Below are 16,262 nucleotides of genomic sequence, written 5' to 3' on the forward strand. Positions count from 1 at the left end.
ACAACTATACTAGAAATCATTATATTCTTCACTACCACGCACCCACATTAAAAAAAAAAAAAGTTTCCCTTAAGAATACCCTTGAAGACGCTGTAAACCTAATACTTTTATTACATCCTGAAACTTGATACACATCTTACTAATATTCTGCTTGACAAAATGGGAAGTATGCATAAAGTATTTCAGCCGCAGGTCAGCAAGCATCGGCTTTATCCACTAGAGTGTCTGGGGAGTTATTGGAGTTATCAGCTGAACCAACTATATCCATGAGGTCACAGAATCGTGCATAAGTAAAAGATCCATTCAGGATGAATTTTTCCAATGAATTTTTTTACGGTTGTGTGTTAAGTCGCCTTAGTCATGTCTGACTCTTTGTGACCCTATGGACTGTAGGCCACCAGGCTTCTCTGTCCTTGGGATTCTTCAGGCAAGAGTATGGGCCTGGGTTGCCATGCCCTCCTCCAGGGGATGTTAGGAGTATTTTTTATTGTAACGTGGGTTTAGAGCATTATGTAAGTTTTGTGTGTGCAACAGTGTATCTCTACTAGTTCTATGTGTGCTCAGCGTGTTCACCAGCAGAACAGTTTCAGAGTCCACTGCAACTAACCTTTAGGAAACTATCTCCAGGTCTTTAAGAAATGACTTGAGTTTTAAGTAGCATCAAGGAATAGTCAGTTACTAGAAAAGGCTATCAAATACTTCTCTCCCTTGTAACTCCACCTCTCTGTGCAATTGGATTTCCCTCATATGTGAGGACTTCCTGGTGGCTTTAAAGCATCTGCCTGCAATGCAGGAGACCTGGGTTGGGAAGATCCCCTGGAGGAGGAAATGGCACCCCACTCCAGTACTCTTGCCTGGAAAATCCTGTGGACAGAGGAGCCTGGTGGGCTACAGTCCATGGGGTCTCAAAGAGTCAGACCCAACTGAGTGACTTCACTTTCACTTTCATGTCAACCGAAACAATATGAGAATCCAGTTCTACTAAGCCCGAAATTGTAAAAATGTAATAAGAAATTATAAAAATGTAAAACAATGAGTTTTCTCACTAATTTTTCTTGGGAGAATAGTTATCAAATATATATAATATTTGCTTATATTATATACATTGGGTTTATTATAGTTATGTTTAGATAAATCAGTACATGTTTCTAAAATGTATGTCTTAATTTTTAATTTGGTAAGTATTAATTGATATAAAGCCACATAAGCTAAAGCTTTGGGAGATTCCTAATCATTTTTAAGAGTTTTAGTCCAGAGCATATTAACACAAAATATTAGCACAAGTAATCTACATAAATCATCCAAATGCCAAACTGGATAAACCCAACAACAGGCTTTTAACTTTTTTTCTTGACTCAATTTTGAAATTTATCTGCAACTTTCTTACGACAAACCAGCGATGACTATAAGATTTATTGGACCCAACGACAATTATTTTTTATAGCTTTTTTGTATTGATTAAGGAACCTAACCAATAGCAGAAGCATGGAAGTCCAAGATATCTAGTCAAGGCTATGGTTTTTCCAGTGGTCATGTATGGATGTGAGAGTTGGACTATAAAGAAAGCTGAGCGCCAAAGAATTGATGCTTTTGAACTGTGGTGTTGGAGAAGACCCTTGAGAGTCCCCTGGACTGCAGGGAGATCAAACCAGTCCATTCTAAAGGAAATCAGTCCTAAATATTCATTGAAAGGACTGATGCTGAAACTGAAACTCCAATACTTTGGCCACTGATGTGAGGAGCTGACTTGTTGGAAAAGACCCTGACGCTGGGAAAGATTGAAGGCGGAAGGAGAAGGGGACAACAGAGGATGGCATCACCGACTCAATGGACATGAGTTTGAGTAAACTCTGGGAGTTGGTGATGGACAGGGAGGCCTGGCGTGCTGCGGTTCATGGGGTCTCAAAGAGTAGGACAGGACGGAGCAACTAAACTGAACTGACCTGAAGATACTTTCAGTTATTTTGTAGACCTGAGTTTAATTTGATTCTATAGAAGTTTGCAGATTTGTTGCAGGCATTTAGGTTTGCCCACAACAAACCCACAAGACATGTTAGCACTTCAGATCCTATGTCCTCAATCGTGGAATACCCCATAGAGAAAGGTAGTCTCATAGGTCTCTGGACTGTGCGTTAAGCAGTCTTTCTAGCTACTTTGATCTGAAAAATGTGGAGAAGCGGTAGGTCACACTGTTACACTTGGCTGAGTGCTTTATACACTTAGCTCATTTTAACCTCAAAGTCTCTCTAGGGTAGGTAGTTTCACTCAGTCTTTTAAGTGAAGAAACTGAATTCCATGGAGATTGATTGTAGACAACCCAAGATGACAAAGCTGGTCACAGAACCTCGCCAGGTCTGTATCTCCAGAGCTCACCTGGCTCATCTCTTTTTCTTCATACCAGCACCACACTCCCCATCTCCTCTCATAATTTATCTAACATATTTTGTCCTTATATGTTAGGCCTTGAATACACATTATCAAATATGTGCATAAATAGAGTACCGTGTGACACATATCTTGGGTTTTAAATTTTTCGGTGTTACCAAATGATTAAATATGTGGTTTGTTCATTTTCATTTGACTTTTTGTAACCAGCAATAGTGATTTTTGATGGTCAGTACTGGCTCCCTTCATCTGAAGCCGTGTTTGTTAGTCCTTGCTGGAATAACAAAATACTTTTAGATGTACCCCTAAATTCAGCCAGACATACCCCTCAAAGAGCCACATGCCTGGGATTACACTGGGGCTCCCCAGACCTCTGTCAGTTGCTTTTTTCAATCCCTTTTGGTCCAATGACAACAAGTTTATTGAAAGATAATAAGAAATCTCCCTAAAACCCTCTCCTATTGTTAACAAAGTTCTTTATTAGGGGTTCAGAATGCCTTCTCCTGTCTCACTGCCCATAGCACTAAGCTCTACTTGTAATGATTTTTTTTCAGTCTCTTGAACCCTGAGAATTGGTTAACAAATCTAGTTTCCTTCTTCACACTGGCTGTTGGAAATTAGATTTTCGTCTGTGACCCAAGTTGGGAAGCTTTATGAGACTTAATACCGTGTTTTGCTCCATTTGCCTTATTTCTGGCTCCATTGTATGGCCCCTGGTTCCCCTCTTTTGTTCAGCACTCCTAGATTGATTAATCTTTGAGTGGATTCTGAATTTATTTCCTTTCAGCAAACCTCTCTTCTTTCCATGTAGGCACTGTATTTGAAAATGGGAAGACGTCTGATTATCTGCTGTTGGGAAACTTTGTTTACACAGTGAGTGGGGGACGTTTGCCTCGTTTGCATATGAAATTGACTTACTTCGTAGAGCTCATTTTATTTTCAAACTTAAATGTGTGCATTTCTGTATTTAAGGGTTGTTCGCACATCCCTTTAAAAATGAGATGAGATGTTTGACTGTTAAGAGATTATTTTATATTAGGTTATAAAGATGTCATTTAGGTTCACTGACTGTATGGGTCTTTAGTTGTTCTTATTTTCAGTATTCCTTCTTCACTCTTATTGCCTCACTTTCCCTTTTTGTGTCCCTTTTTCCTCGGGTTTATTTTATTGCCCTTGTTCATATTTCCTTGCTTTCCTAAACTCATGGCAAATACTACCATACTATACTTGGGTGTTTAACCAGTAATTATTCTAGAGTCACATTAAAAAGAAAATGCCAAAAAAATTAAAAACCTCCATTTTTTCGAGATATTTAAGCCACGCAAGACATGGACTCCACTGTATGAAATCCTTGTGTAAATGCTTGTGAGGGACGCATAGATGAGTGTGAGCCCCACCCTGCCATTCAAGAGCCAAAAAAATGTTTTACGACCGTTTTTTCATCTAAAGTCAAAAGCTCCACAGGGATACTAATGTCGAAGGCACACAGTTAGTCTCCAGAAGACGCTCCCTCCAACCTTCACCTCTGAATTCTCCAGCCAGTGTCCTTCCCTCTTCTGTGCCCCCTCCAAGGCTTCGCAGGTGGGGACTGTGTGCTGTCCTGAATATTAAGCAACCGTTGATACGGCTGATTCAGTTGGTGGAAAACTACAATGTGATGTTTAAATAACTGATTAATAGGAAGTTAAGACTACTAAGTGACAGAGAGATAAAGATTTTGGCAAATCCAGGCTCTCCTTTCCATTGACATCAACCCACTCAAGTAGTGAAAGAAAAAAAAAAGGGAAAAACACATTTGGGAGCCTAGTGGTTTGTTCTTATACAACAAGTGCAAACCAAACAATACTTGACGGACTAAGTTTAGATATAAACCGGTAGATGTCATTGGATGTCTCTGAGAGACATTTTAAAGTATCCAAGTCTTAATAGGGAGTCTTTCCTTTATTTTGTGTCAAAATCTTTCTCTTATTTTGGAATTTTTTATGTAGTCTAAGTTAAGTATTTAAATTTTAGTAAAGGTCTTATTTCTACAGCTCTTTATCCTGAATTGCTATTAGCTATCCTGCTGAGAAAGCCCAAGTGCTTCGCTTTATCCTGACTTTATGACCCAGTGGGCAGCGTCTAATACTGTGTATAAACCCTACAGTAAGCAAAAGTAGGACTGTGCACTTAAGCACCCACCAGTCACCAGTGCGAGGCAAGCACCACCCTTCCATCCTGGCAAACTGTTGGCAGTGCCCCGACTTCCTTCGTCTACTAGCAGGATTTAGTGTGTTATTTTTATCACAAATAGATAATCATAGATAATGCTGCAGTGCTAAGCACCATTCTTGGTATTTTGCCTATAAAGCATTAAGTTTTATCAGATCCCAGTTTATAGATGAAGGAGATGAGACAGAGAGGTCATGTAACTTGCCTTGTTCCTCATCGGAACAGCTAATAAATGAGGCGTCTTGAGCACACGTGGTCTGACTCCAGGGCAGTGTAGTCTGACTCCATTTAAACGTGATGCTATCCTATGGAAAACACAGGGAAGTCCATTAAATCTGGGTCCCCTGCTTTAGAATCAGCAGCATGGGCACCAGTGACAACGCACGTATACAGCATGGAGATGTGACACGCTCCTACATTCTACTCTGCCGAGTCTCTAATAAGTCAAGTTACAGAATAAGTGTCCAGATTTCTAAATAGCCAGTTGTATTACTTTTATAACTCATCTTTAAAATTTAGAAAATGAAGTCTTTTATTGCAGATGATGTAAAATAAGTTTAAAGCCATCTTAGGAACCGAAGATGACTGTAGACCTTAGATGATTCTCCATCACTATTCCTGAATTTTACGAGAAGTAGGCAGGCCCATGTGCGGAAGGCTTGCGGCTGGACTGTCAGGCAATGAGGAGGAGGAGGCAGGGGAGAGAGGCAGGAATGTAAGGCTTTCCGTGGCAGTTCCAGCCGGTCACAGTCGTAATGTTCAGCCATCAGCTCACTCACTCATTTCTTTTGCTGGTTGGACGTACAAGTCCAGCTGTGAGTAATCTACCAGCCTGTTTTATGAACTGTCATATTTGTGAAGTAAAATAACATTTCCCTTCTGTTCTAGTTTGTGGTGATAACTGTGTGCTTGAAAGCTGGATTGGAGACATCATATTGGACCTGGGTAAGAGGATCTTTAGTTACAACCAAGGAATATCACATTTATTTGCACATTATCATTAATGTTCGTTGTTTTTTGTTATAACTTTAAGTGTCCCTTTACGCTAGTTCCACAGGTGGTTCTATAAGGGTTCAGGACTGGAGGGAGGAAAACGGGGGACTCTGGTTTGGAAACATTAAGTAAAAACTTAAATAAGTGTGTGTATCATAAGAATTCTCAGAGCCCTTAATATATGGTTGTACATTGTAAATATGCCTGAAAGTGGGAGGCCTTCAAACCTATTGACTAGGAATCTTTTCATGGTAGGGTATGTCACAAGACTGCAGAAAACCCATTATAAATGATTCTGAAGACCACTTAATATTATTTGTCCTCAGACATTTGCAGATCTCCAGCCTGAATAAAAGAAGCTCCATTTTAGATACATTAGTGTTGAAGTATATTCACGTCCAGGTAAAGAAACACAGTAAGCAGAAGGAAAGTTAGATGTTCGAGGGAAAGGTGGGCACAAGAAATTTGGATTTGACAGTCCTTAGCACAGAGATTAGTATTCACACAAGTGTCTCAGCATCTTTCAGTCAGAGCCTACAGACAAAAACTAGGGAGACTTAAAGCTGGTAGCAGAGAAAACTGGTGAGAGTGAAAGGTGAGACCCACCAAAGGAGGTGGGAAAGGAACATACCACAGGTATGATATCATCATAGAAGAGATGTGTTTCATGCAAGAGCCAGTTAAAATGCGCAAATATTTAGTTAATAATTGCCATAGATAACACTTATGGATACAGTAAAAAAGTAAATCAGGGACTGTGTGACATCTTCATCGGTGTGTGAATCCTCCTTCCACCTGCGAGTCTCTGACACAGATTCCCTCCCTCCACAGTTCAGCCACATAGCCATCTGGGGCAGCATCGCTCTCTGGGTGGTGTTTTTTGGAATCTACTCATCTCTGTGGCCTGCCGTTCCGATGGCCCCTGATATGTCAGGAGAGGTAATGTATCCTATAACAGATAATCTGGCAAGCCATAAAAATGGGCATTCATTCATGAGCCTGAATTGCTTAGCTTGGGTTTATATTAAAACAGTATTCACCAATTTAAAAAGCTATTTTTAAACTCCACAGTTGTGAGTGATAAAAGTTGAGAGAATATTTTAAACTTGGGCGTTTTACTTAAATCTGACTTACCCTTTCATAAGCATTGCTGGGATAATAAAATATGGTTGTCAGGAGCTTGAATCCTGTTAAGACCATCCATACAGAAGATGCCATTTTAAAATTAGACCATCAATCCACACATGCTTTTTGAATAAGAGATTTGGGGAAATGGTGAGTTTATGTCTTGGGACAGTCTGTCATTTCTTTTGTTATCTTTCATTCTAAAGAAAAAGGCTACTGTCTGGTATTAAATGCACTTTTAGAGTTGTCTTAATGACATCAGTTTGGTTTTCATTTTGAAAGAGTTAGGCCATCTGACATTTTAGCCTTATCACGGTCCACTTTCAATTCCATCTGTCACTTTCTCGTTACACTGGTAGGAACTGAGTTATGAGGTGTTCGTGGGGGAGTGTCATAAGATCTCCTTTCGTGCAGAAGGGATTCCAGCAGTAGGAGAGTGTATTATTTCAATTGCAGGAAATTTGACATAAAATGTATAAAAGAAAATGTGGAAAACATTTCAGGATTTCCTGTGACCTCACAGTAACTTGCAAATCGAGGTAACGTGAGCCCCGTTACAGCACATTGTTTTCCCGCAGTCACAGGAAACCTTTCCAGGGGTTTCCATTATTTGTTTCCCTAAGTACTGCCTGAGTACCTTTCACTTTTGACAGTCTGGTTTATAGATCATTTTCATGAAATTTTATCTGACAGCATCCTGCTTTTTATAAATTAGTAGAATGCAGGCACATTAAAAAAAATTTGTGGCTAAATTTATTAGAAGGAGGCATTATATACTATTACAGCAAAGCCAGACATATTGAGGAGTATGTACTTCCTTCCACCAAAGGGAAGACTCCTTCTGAAACATGCACTGTGAACTCAAGAAAATTTACAGCATGTATTTTAAGGAGAACAGAGAGAAAGCTGTGAATATGTCTCCTTCCCTTGATCTGCCTCCTTTTTCTTGAAGGAATAAAATCAGATTGCATGTGTCCACTTATGCCACCTGGAAATTCCAATCCTACTCTGTTTTTATTTGATGTACACTGTCTGATTGGGCCTGCTTTTCCCCAAGGTCGATTCTAACTTAATACCTTTTTCATTAGACCTCATTTTACCTCATGTCTGAATGTTTTATTTTCAAAATGAATGACACAAAAGATTTTGAAATCGAGATAGTTTGAGCAGCTGTAGCCAATCGCTTTGAAGACAAGAACAGAGTTTTTGACCACCTACTTCTAGGACAAGTGTGAAGTTTGACTGGCTTTTAGCCAACCAAATATAATTCTGCCCTTGCCTGTAGAATTCCTGGTATTACCAAACACAAAACTTAATATCTTCTCTTGAGATTTGCGGTGATGCTGTGTTTAATTCAAAGTGAAATGAATGTCAGTACCCCATCACATTTCTGTTCACTTCATATACAGTGGGAAGTGCTAACAGGGCTTCTTTTTCTTGTTTTACTGCTACTAATACTTTGAAAATAATGTTTAAATAGCTAATGCCCCATGGAAAATAGAAAGAATGGATTAATTCAGCTGTTGGCTTGGCTAACTTGTCCAAGATGTAAATTTGTTTAATGTATTTAAAGAAAAGAGTGATACTTTAAAATTATGTAGTACTTGGTGCTTGAAGAGTGTCTTGGTGTGCCTATATGTGTAAATGAGCTTCACGGCGACTCCAAAAAAGGAAGATGACAAGACCACCACCCACAGTCTCTGGGAGAGAAGGTCTGCGTTCACGGTTTCCTGGGCACAAGGGTTTTAGGACCCAAAATGTTATAGCAATACTCTACTTTTGAATATTTTTATTGTGCATAGTCACTAATGCTATTACAATCCAGTTAATTTCAGACAGAAATAACTACCCTTAGATTCGCATTTTTAATCTTAAAATTCTATACTTCAACCAAGAATGTAGTGAAATGCATATATGTGAAAAATTCATTTATGTGCCAGGAGTTATACTTGTGTGTATGTATATATATATATATATACACACACACACACACACACACACACACACACACATATATCATTGGCCAACTACATTGAGTAAAACTTACTTGTTCATCCTTTTATCACAGCAATATACTATTACAGTGTGTATTACATATATTTTATTTGTATATTACAAGTAGCAATATAGTGTTATAAATAACACAGGGATAAGTACAAATGTTAGCGTTCCCTGACTTGACATGTTTTACGTAACCCATATAATGAAACACAACCCCAGGCATTTTCCAGAATATAATAACGCTGTTCCACAGGATTCCTGGTGTGCTATGAAGGTAACCTTCTGTCGCCACCACCAGCAGGGTCGTGAGTGTCTCATCCAAGGACCTACCCCCAGGACCCCACATCTCTCCTGTTCTGATTCGGTGGCAGTTCCTCCCTAAAGTAAATAATTAAATACGTGTGTATGTTTGAGTTGTCTTAAAGGCATGACACGGGCATCCGGCATAGTCAAGCATTAATAGAGATGGTTAGGCAGACTAAAAACAGCAGCCCCAGGCCCCCCATCCTGGTTCAGGTGGTATTTTGGAGGATGAGGTACTGTGGGGTTTAAAAGGAATTGACACAATAGAGAAGTTCTTCAAAAAGACAACTAAGATCTGGGAAGAATAATGCTAAAAATGCATAAGGTATATTGAATGCTTTGAGTATTTTATATGCATTTATTCTATCGATTCAGCAGCTATTTGTTGAGATTCTACTGTGGGTCAAGCACTGTGGATTCATTAGTGAATAAAATAAATAAAAATCCATGCCCTTCTCAATGTTTCTACTGGAAGGAGACAAAATAAGTGAAACAGAGATGGATATAAGTGCTATAGAGAGAACACAGCAGGCAAGAGAAGCAGAGCCATGAGTCCCATTGTTCCCCACACCTTGTGGCTTTCGCTTGTGGTCCAGTCACAGGCTCTTGAGGGGCTTGAGAGAGGGGTGTCGTGATCTGACTTGTGCTTTAGCACCAGGACTGTGACCGCGGTGTGATGAACCACTTAGGAAACTGCTGCAAGAACCTAGGCCAAAAGTAATGGTGGTTTGGGCCAGGAGGGCGGTCGCGGTGAAAGGGGTCAGAGTCTGAAGCTAATCTGAAAGTAGAGTCCGTAGGATTTGCTGACAGATTGGACGTGAGGAGTGAAAGGAAACGAAGTCGAGGCGGACACCATCGTGTCGGTCGTGACCATTAGAACAGGCTTGTCCTCAACTCACTAAATCCTCCCAGCAAACTTACCACGCTCGTTTTACGCACGAGAAAACAGAGGCCTAGAGAAGCTAAGCAGGGACCTCATCTGATCCCCCAGTCTGAAGTGACAGAGGGCGGACGTGGCGGTGCGGCCCGTGGTCTTAGCCACTGCCCCGGCTGCTCCTCTGATCACGTTTATTCAGAGGGAGCCTGAGGGCACTCCCCGCGTTGCAGCTATTTCCAGGATCTGTGTAGAGAAGGAGGTCTCTGCTCTCTGATTTCCTGACGGCAGTGGCCCCCCCACATGCTTCCCTCCGCTGCGGGCACGGCGGCGTCCCGGCCTTGCCCCGTCCCCCCGCCGCATCCCGGCCTTCCCCCGCCCCGCCCCCCCCCCCCCCCCCCCGCCGCATCCCGGCCTTCCCCCGCATCCCGGCCTTGCCCCGTCCCCCCGCCGCATCCCGGCCTTGCCCCGCATCCCGGCCTTGCCCCGTCCCCCCTCTGCATCCCAGCCGCTGCGCTGCGCCCCTGCTCGCGCGCCCACTGCCCCGCGTGTCTGCACGGGTTTGCTCTGACACGATGATGCTGCAGCCCCGTGAGTGTTCAGTAATGACCGCGAGGTAAAACTGCTTTTTCCCCATGCTCGTTTGTTTTGAACACACCCACGAGAAACTGGTGGAGAGGGGGCAGAGAGACGGAGGTCGGCTCAGGTAAGACCGTGGCGCTGCCATCCTGAGAGCTCCGCCGGGGAGCGACCTCCGGCCGCGGACCAGGATGCTGGCCGCGTTTAGCCAACCGCGGCCCCGCCACGAGCCCGCTCCGCAGGCCACGCCATCCGCGTCTGTGACGCTCCTCCCCGCCCCGAAGGGCCAGGCGCTCTGCGGACCTCTCGCCAGTGTTTTCAGACAAACGTCTTACATGTTTGGGCACATGATGATTCTGCTCTAATTAGCGTTACCTGGAACACAGGGTGCAAGTTACATGCAAGTTAGGCAACTAATGGCGCACAGATCAGACGGTGTACAGGTGTGGGCCTCAGGCGCCTACATTCCGCTTGGACACCCACCCACACACTGACCAGGACTTTGTAGCTGTTTCCAATCTGCGTTCCTGACTTGTCTTTTCAGCCATCTGGAGACAGAGCCGTTTCTCTCAATACGTTGAAAGAAAATCCTTGTTCAGGAAGAAGGGGACGGAAGAGAACTAACATTCACTGCTCACCCATTTTATTCTCCAGGCACCGGTTTTGATCCCAGGCATTCGTTGTTTCACTTCAATCCATATCACAAATCTAGGAAGTAAGCAGAGCAATAGCAAGTCAACCCAGAGAATTCATCCCAGGTTTTCCTCAAATCCCTTCAGTTGCTCTAACATCCTGAGGAACTAAATACCTTCTCTTTAATGCCCATTCCTGTTCCTTACTCTCAGATAGGGATGCTTTCTTTTCTCCTTGCAACCATTTTCCTTGCATTCTGTTGATTTCCTGATGTATCTGCTATTTCCCAGGATACCCAGAGCCCTGATCAATTTCCCTTAGTTTGTCAGATATAAAAGCATTCCCATCTCTCTTTAAAAGTGCCTAGATTTTTAATTCTCCCCTCTCAACACCACCTAACTCCCTCAACACACTTATAGAGACACTGCCTCACTTTGCATCCCAACTTCTCATGTCATCTTAGCAATATCAGCGTGTCTAATGCCAACTCATTAAATATATATTGAAAACCCTATCAACCCATGTCATCAGAGAATGTACAGTTGCCGCTCGGATGATAGTAGGACCTCACTTACTGATGATCAGTCATTGTCGTAAGTATCTTCACTGACTTAACATGGAGACAATTTAACAACACTGTAAGGCAGTTCCGATCACACATTTCATTGACAGAAAGTGGTTAAATAATTCTCCCAAGGTCACACAGCGTGTAAGCTATCTCTGAGCCGCCTTTGGAACGCAGCCAGCCTTTCCCCTTCACCACTATGCACTGTGCTCTCTGTCCCTTTTACATTTTTCCTCTTGCCTTTTCACTTCTCTGCACTTTTCTCCCAGCTGTTAGTATAAATGCCTGTTAATGTCAGTCCCCAATCAAAGTACTTACTCCCATCTGGTTGGGCAACTAAGCCATCCATTACCTGCACATAGTATTTCCATCTTCAGCTGTGCTCAGCTGCCTGTATCGCTAATCAGGCATCGTTACCTTCCTCCTTCCTTCAACACATTCTACACGCCTGAAATTACCAGAAACCATCCCCTAGATATCTGAGCCTGTAGGGCAGACCTCAGCCAGGGCCAGAGAGGACTGTTCTTAGTTGGTGGGCAGGGTGTTGCTGTTTGGGAAACATTCCTTCCCATAGTTTTGTTTCCACTACAGTAATTCTACATCTCTGCCCACAATAAGATTCAAATGATAATGATTAAAAAGCATTCCAGTACCACAAATATTGAAATATTTAGCTATTAAGAAGGAATTACGACATCACAGTAGGGGGAGAGTGGATTCCGCAAAGGTGGAGAATGAGACAATAAGAAATTATTTAGAAAAGGAAAATAAAGAGAAAATAGCATGACAGGCTTGACTGTGACTTTAAATATGTCACTGTCTTCCCCTCCTCTCACAAATATGGTTGTGATTTAAGGGGAGGACTTTTTTTTTTTCAGACCTGACTTGTATTTTTTCACACCAGTACAACAATTTATGGGGCAAGGTAGACCCTGGGGAGAAGTGCTATGTTATATAAACATATGCTGGCCTGCTTTTTCTGACTTGTCTCAATGATGTTACTGAGTATTTCTTGAAGTTTCAGAAGGAAATGTTTTAGGCACTCTGATTAGTACACCAGATTACAAAATAAAAAGCAAGTCCCATCAAGGATCATTTCATATCCCGATGAATACCAGAAGGTCAGTAGTGGCAGAACTTTCCAGTGCATCGCGGCCGCGCAGACACACACTGGGAAGTCTTCCGAGCGCCATCTGGTTCTGCTCTCCCTGGCCTGAGGGATCTATAAAACTACTGAAGGAAATTGAAGTTAAGGAATGAGCATGTGTTTTACAGAATTTCAGATCTCTTGATTGAGGTTTGCAAAATCTCTCTGAAAAACAATACAAATCTTTGTTGAACACTTTACTGTCACCCCTGTAGGAAAGGTATTAATAAACCACATTAGTGATATGATTTTCCTGAATAGTGCTGTTGCCCATTTTACCAACATAATGAATTACTTTACATACGAGGAATTTCCTGGTTTCAAATAGTCCTTATTCATCTCTCGGCTTTTAATTACCTAGCTCGCATGTAATAATTTATAGGTCATAAGACTGCCCTGGGTGGATAGGGTGGGGCAGTGTTTTGATATGAAGGAGTTTCATCCGAGATTGCTGGGTTTAGTCAAGTAGCCCGGGGAGAAAGCTGCTGTAAACTCTGTCAGATGGCCTTCAGTCAGCCAGCGGTTGGGGCCCCATCCAATAAAACATGCCATCGGCCACAGCCCTCGGAGCCCTGACGGTGAGTGAGACGGGCAGGCTGTCACAGATCTTAAAGAAGCTGGCCACATGGCCACTTCCAAGCCCATTTTGTGAAGAGAAGTCTTGAAGAAATGCTGAGAAGCGGAGACGTCCGTGTGACTGATGGCAACTCAGGACATGGGCAGAGTTCTCTCTCGAGTCCCTGTGAGAGCTGGCATTGCTCTTTGCAGGCGCAGCGCCTTCTCCCACAACGCGGAGCGCGCGTGCATGGAGCACCAGGGTGTGTGTTACTCGGTGTTGAGCAGTGGAGGTCGCAGAGGCGAACAGAACTGGTCAAGGCCCTTAGGGTGTCTTTTAATGACGGGGTGCGGGTGTTGTTTTTAATGACGGGGTGAGGGTGTCATAAATGTGAGGGGTGAGGCAGCGCACCCCAAGTGCCACGATCATGAGCAAGGCGTGGAGAGCGGAACAAAGCTGCTCTTAGTATGGCAGAACTTGGGCTGTTTGTTTTCTAGAGTCAGTTCATTCTTTCATTCCTTCATTCCATAATTATGCACCAAGTATGTAGTTGGTTCTAAGCATGGTGTCTGCATAATGGATTAATTAGGCAAGATCCCCATGAGTGTTCAGGTTGAGGGGACCAGGGAGTAAGAGGGGGAAAGTCACTAAATCAGTTAACAAATGGCTAAATGTTGAATGACTACAGATGATTTCACAAGGTGATAGGAAGAACACAGGGTGATATGATAAGGGACAAGATTGTAATGGCTGCTCCAAGAAGGCCCTTTGGAAGAAGGGACAATTAAGCTGAAGTTTAAATGATCCAGATACCTTCAAGTGAAGAAGAGCATTCCAGGGCTGACGGAACAACTCATGCCCAGGCTCTGAGGCAGGAATGAAGTTAGTGTCTTCAAAGACCAAAAAGTCAATGTCTCTGGAGTTTAAAAAAAAGCAGGAAGGAGCACTGTGAAATGGAGCCATTGAGATGGGCAGAAAGCAGATCAGCACTCCTAGCTTAGCACTGTAGCTCGTAAGTCCAGTACAGCTTGCTTTTGAGTTGCATTCCAGGGAACAAGCAGAAATGCTCATAGAAGAAACCATGAATGTCACTGTGCCATCTGCTTCAGTAGAGCTCATAATTGGACACAACTCTTGCATTCTGTGATAGGGTAAGAAAGATTGTCAATGACTTCAAAAGCTGGCTGGTTCCAAATTATCACTCAGCCCCCCTAGTGTCTATCATGCAAAGCAAGCTATTTTATGGCATATTTTTGATGTTAAAAAAAGTAACTGGGTTAAACAAGATAGAAACATTTCTCTCTCATATGAAAAAAAAGTCCAGTGGAGTCAGATAGTTCAGAACTGGTGTGGCAGCTACACAGTCATCAAAGACCAGACTTCTTCTATCTTGCTGCGTAGCGAACCTTAGTGTACTTCCTCATAGTCCAAAATGGCTGCTTAAGCTCTAGCCATTTTATCAACATTCCAGCCAACATGAAAAAATTAACCCTTTCTCTTTGAAGTTCTTTCCTAGACATTGCCCACCATATTTCTACTTAGCTCTCATTAACCAAAGCTAGTCACATGGTCATACTTAGCTACAATAAGACAGCCAGAGGAATATAGTCTGAGCTGGAAGAAAAGGTGATTCAAGATTCAAGTGATTGCATCTAAGAAAGTGAGCAGACATATATTAGGAGGCAACTAGAAGTCTGTGCCATGATAGTCAGCAATTTTTCTACATAAGCCATATGTCAGTTTATGTCTTTCCATAGGTAAATCTTTTTTGAAGTTTTGAATTTTTAAAATATAATTTCGTAAAACAGATGGTAATTAGAAGATGAATGGAGATGTTAGTTAGATGGTGGTGATTTTGCAATATATAAATATATCAAATCAACACATTGTACTCCTTAAACTACAATATGTCAGTTTTTTTCCAGTGAGTCAACTTTTCACATGAGGTGGCCAAAGTACTGGAGTTTCAGCTTCAGCACTGGGGGCAAGAGGAGAAGGGGACGACAGAGGATGGGATGGTTGGATGGCATCACTAACTCGATGGACATGGGTTTGAGTAGACTCCGGGAGTTGGTGATGGACAGGGAGGCCTGGCGCGCTGTGATTCATAGGGTCGCAAAGAGTCGGATACAACTGAGGGACTGAACTGAACTGAAATGATGTCAATTTTATCTCAATAAATTAGGAAAATAAATTTTTTAAGGAAAAAATTTCCTGCAATCTGCGATATAGGCCATATATGTTTCACAGGTTGAGTTACTAGTAATCAAAGAGTTGATGCTTTATGAGATGGTTTTTTGTTTTTTTATTTTTGCTTGTTTGAACTTTCCTTTATTTTTTCATCTTTAAAATGGGAATAAAATAGTACCTATCTCGTGGTATTGGTTTTTTACCTTTTTTTTTTTTTAAGATGGCTTTTAAGCAGATAAAATATAGAGCCATCACAGGATTATAAAAACTTGTAAGAATGATATAACAAGTAAACAAATTGACCATTGAGTTTAGGTACCTTATCTTAATATAACTTCTCCAGTAGCAGCAGAACATTTTAAAATTGTATTTCTCATAGCAAAGAGAAAATTTTGTTACTAATTTTGTCCTCATTTTTCTGGGGCTTTTAAGTTTTTTAAATAGCACAGTGAAGAAGATTAAAATAAAGCAAAACAAATTCTGTTCTTAATTACTTTTACTGTTCTGGAAACTACGCCCCTAGAAAAGTTTCAGAGCTGTACAGTTTCTAATGCTCTTCATTTCTTCTTAAAAAGACTATTTTGCATGTCCATATTTCAGTATATATTGATACATAGACAAATTTTACTTTAAAAAAATCAAGTTGGCTTCTGATTGATTGGTCCTGGTGGCTCAGATGGTAAAGAATCTCCCTGCAACG

The 16,262-nt window shown here is 41.8% G+C and overlaps 1 protein-coding gene across 1 annotated transcript in view; it reads left to right on the forward strand.

Moving 5' to 3' along the window:
- ATP8A1 (ATPase phospholipid transporting 8A1) overlaps positions 1–16,262 on the forward strand; it is a 240,371-nt gene that overhangs the window by 198,349 nt on the left and 25,760 nt on the right. Inside the window, exons 31-33 of the mRNA XM_070451955.1 lie at positions 3,197–3,258; positions 5,485–5,541; positions 6,421–6,528. Of these exons, the coding sequence (XP_070308056.1) occupies positions 3,197–3,258; positions 5,485–5,541; positions 6,421–6,528 (227 nt within the window). The remainder of the gene's footprint in view (positions 1–3,196; positions 3,259–5,484; positions 5,542–6,420; positions 6,529–16,262) is intronic.

Source organism: Odocoileus virginianus, chromosome 21 (genome assembly GCF_023699985.2).
Source record: "Odocoileus virginianus isolate 20LAN1187 ecotype Illinois chromosome 21, Ovbor_1.2, whole genome shotgun sequence".
NCBI lineage: Eukaryota > Metazoa > Chordata > Mammalia > Artiodactyla > Cervidae > Odocoileus > Odocoileus virginianus.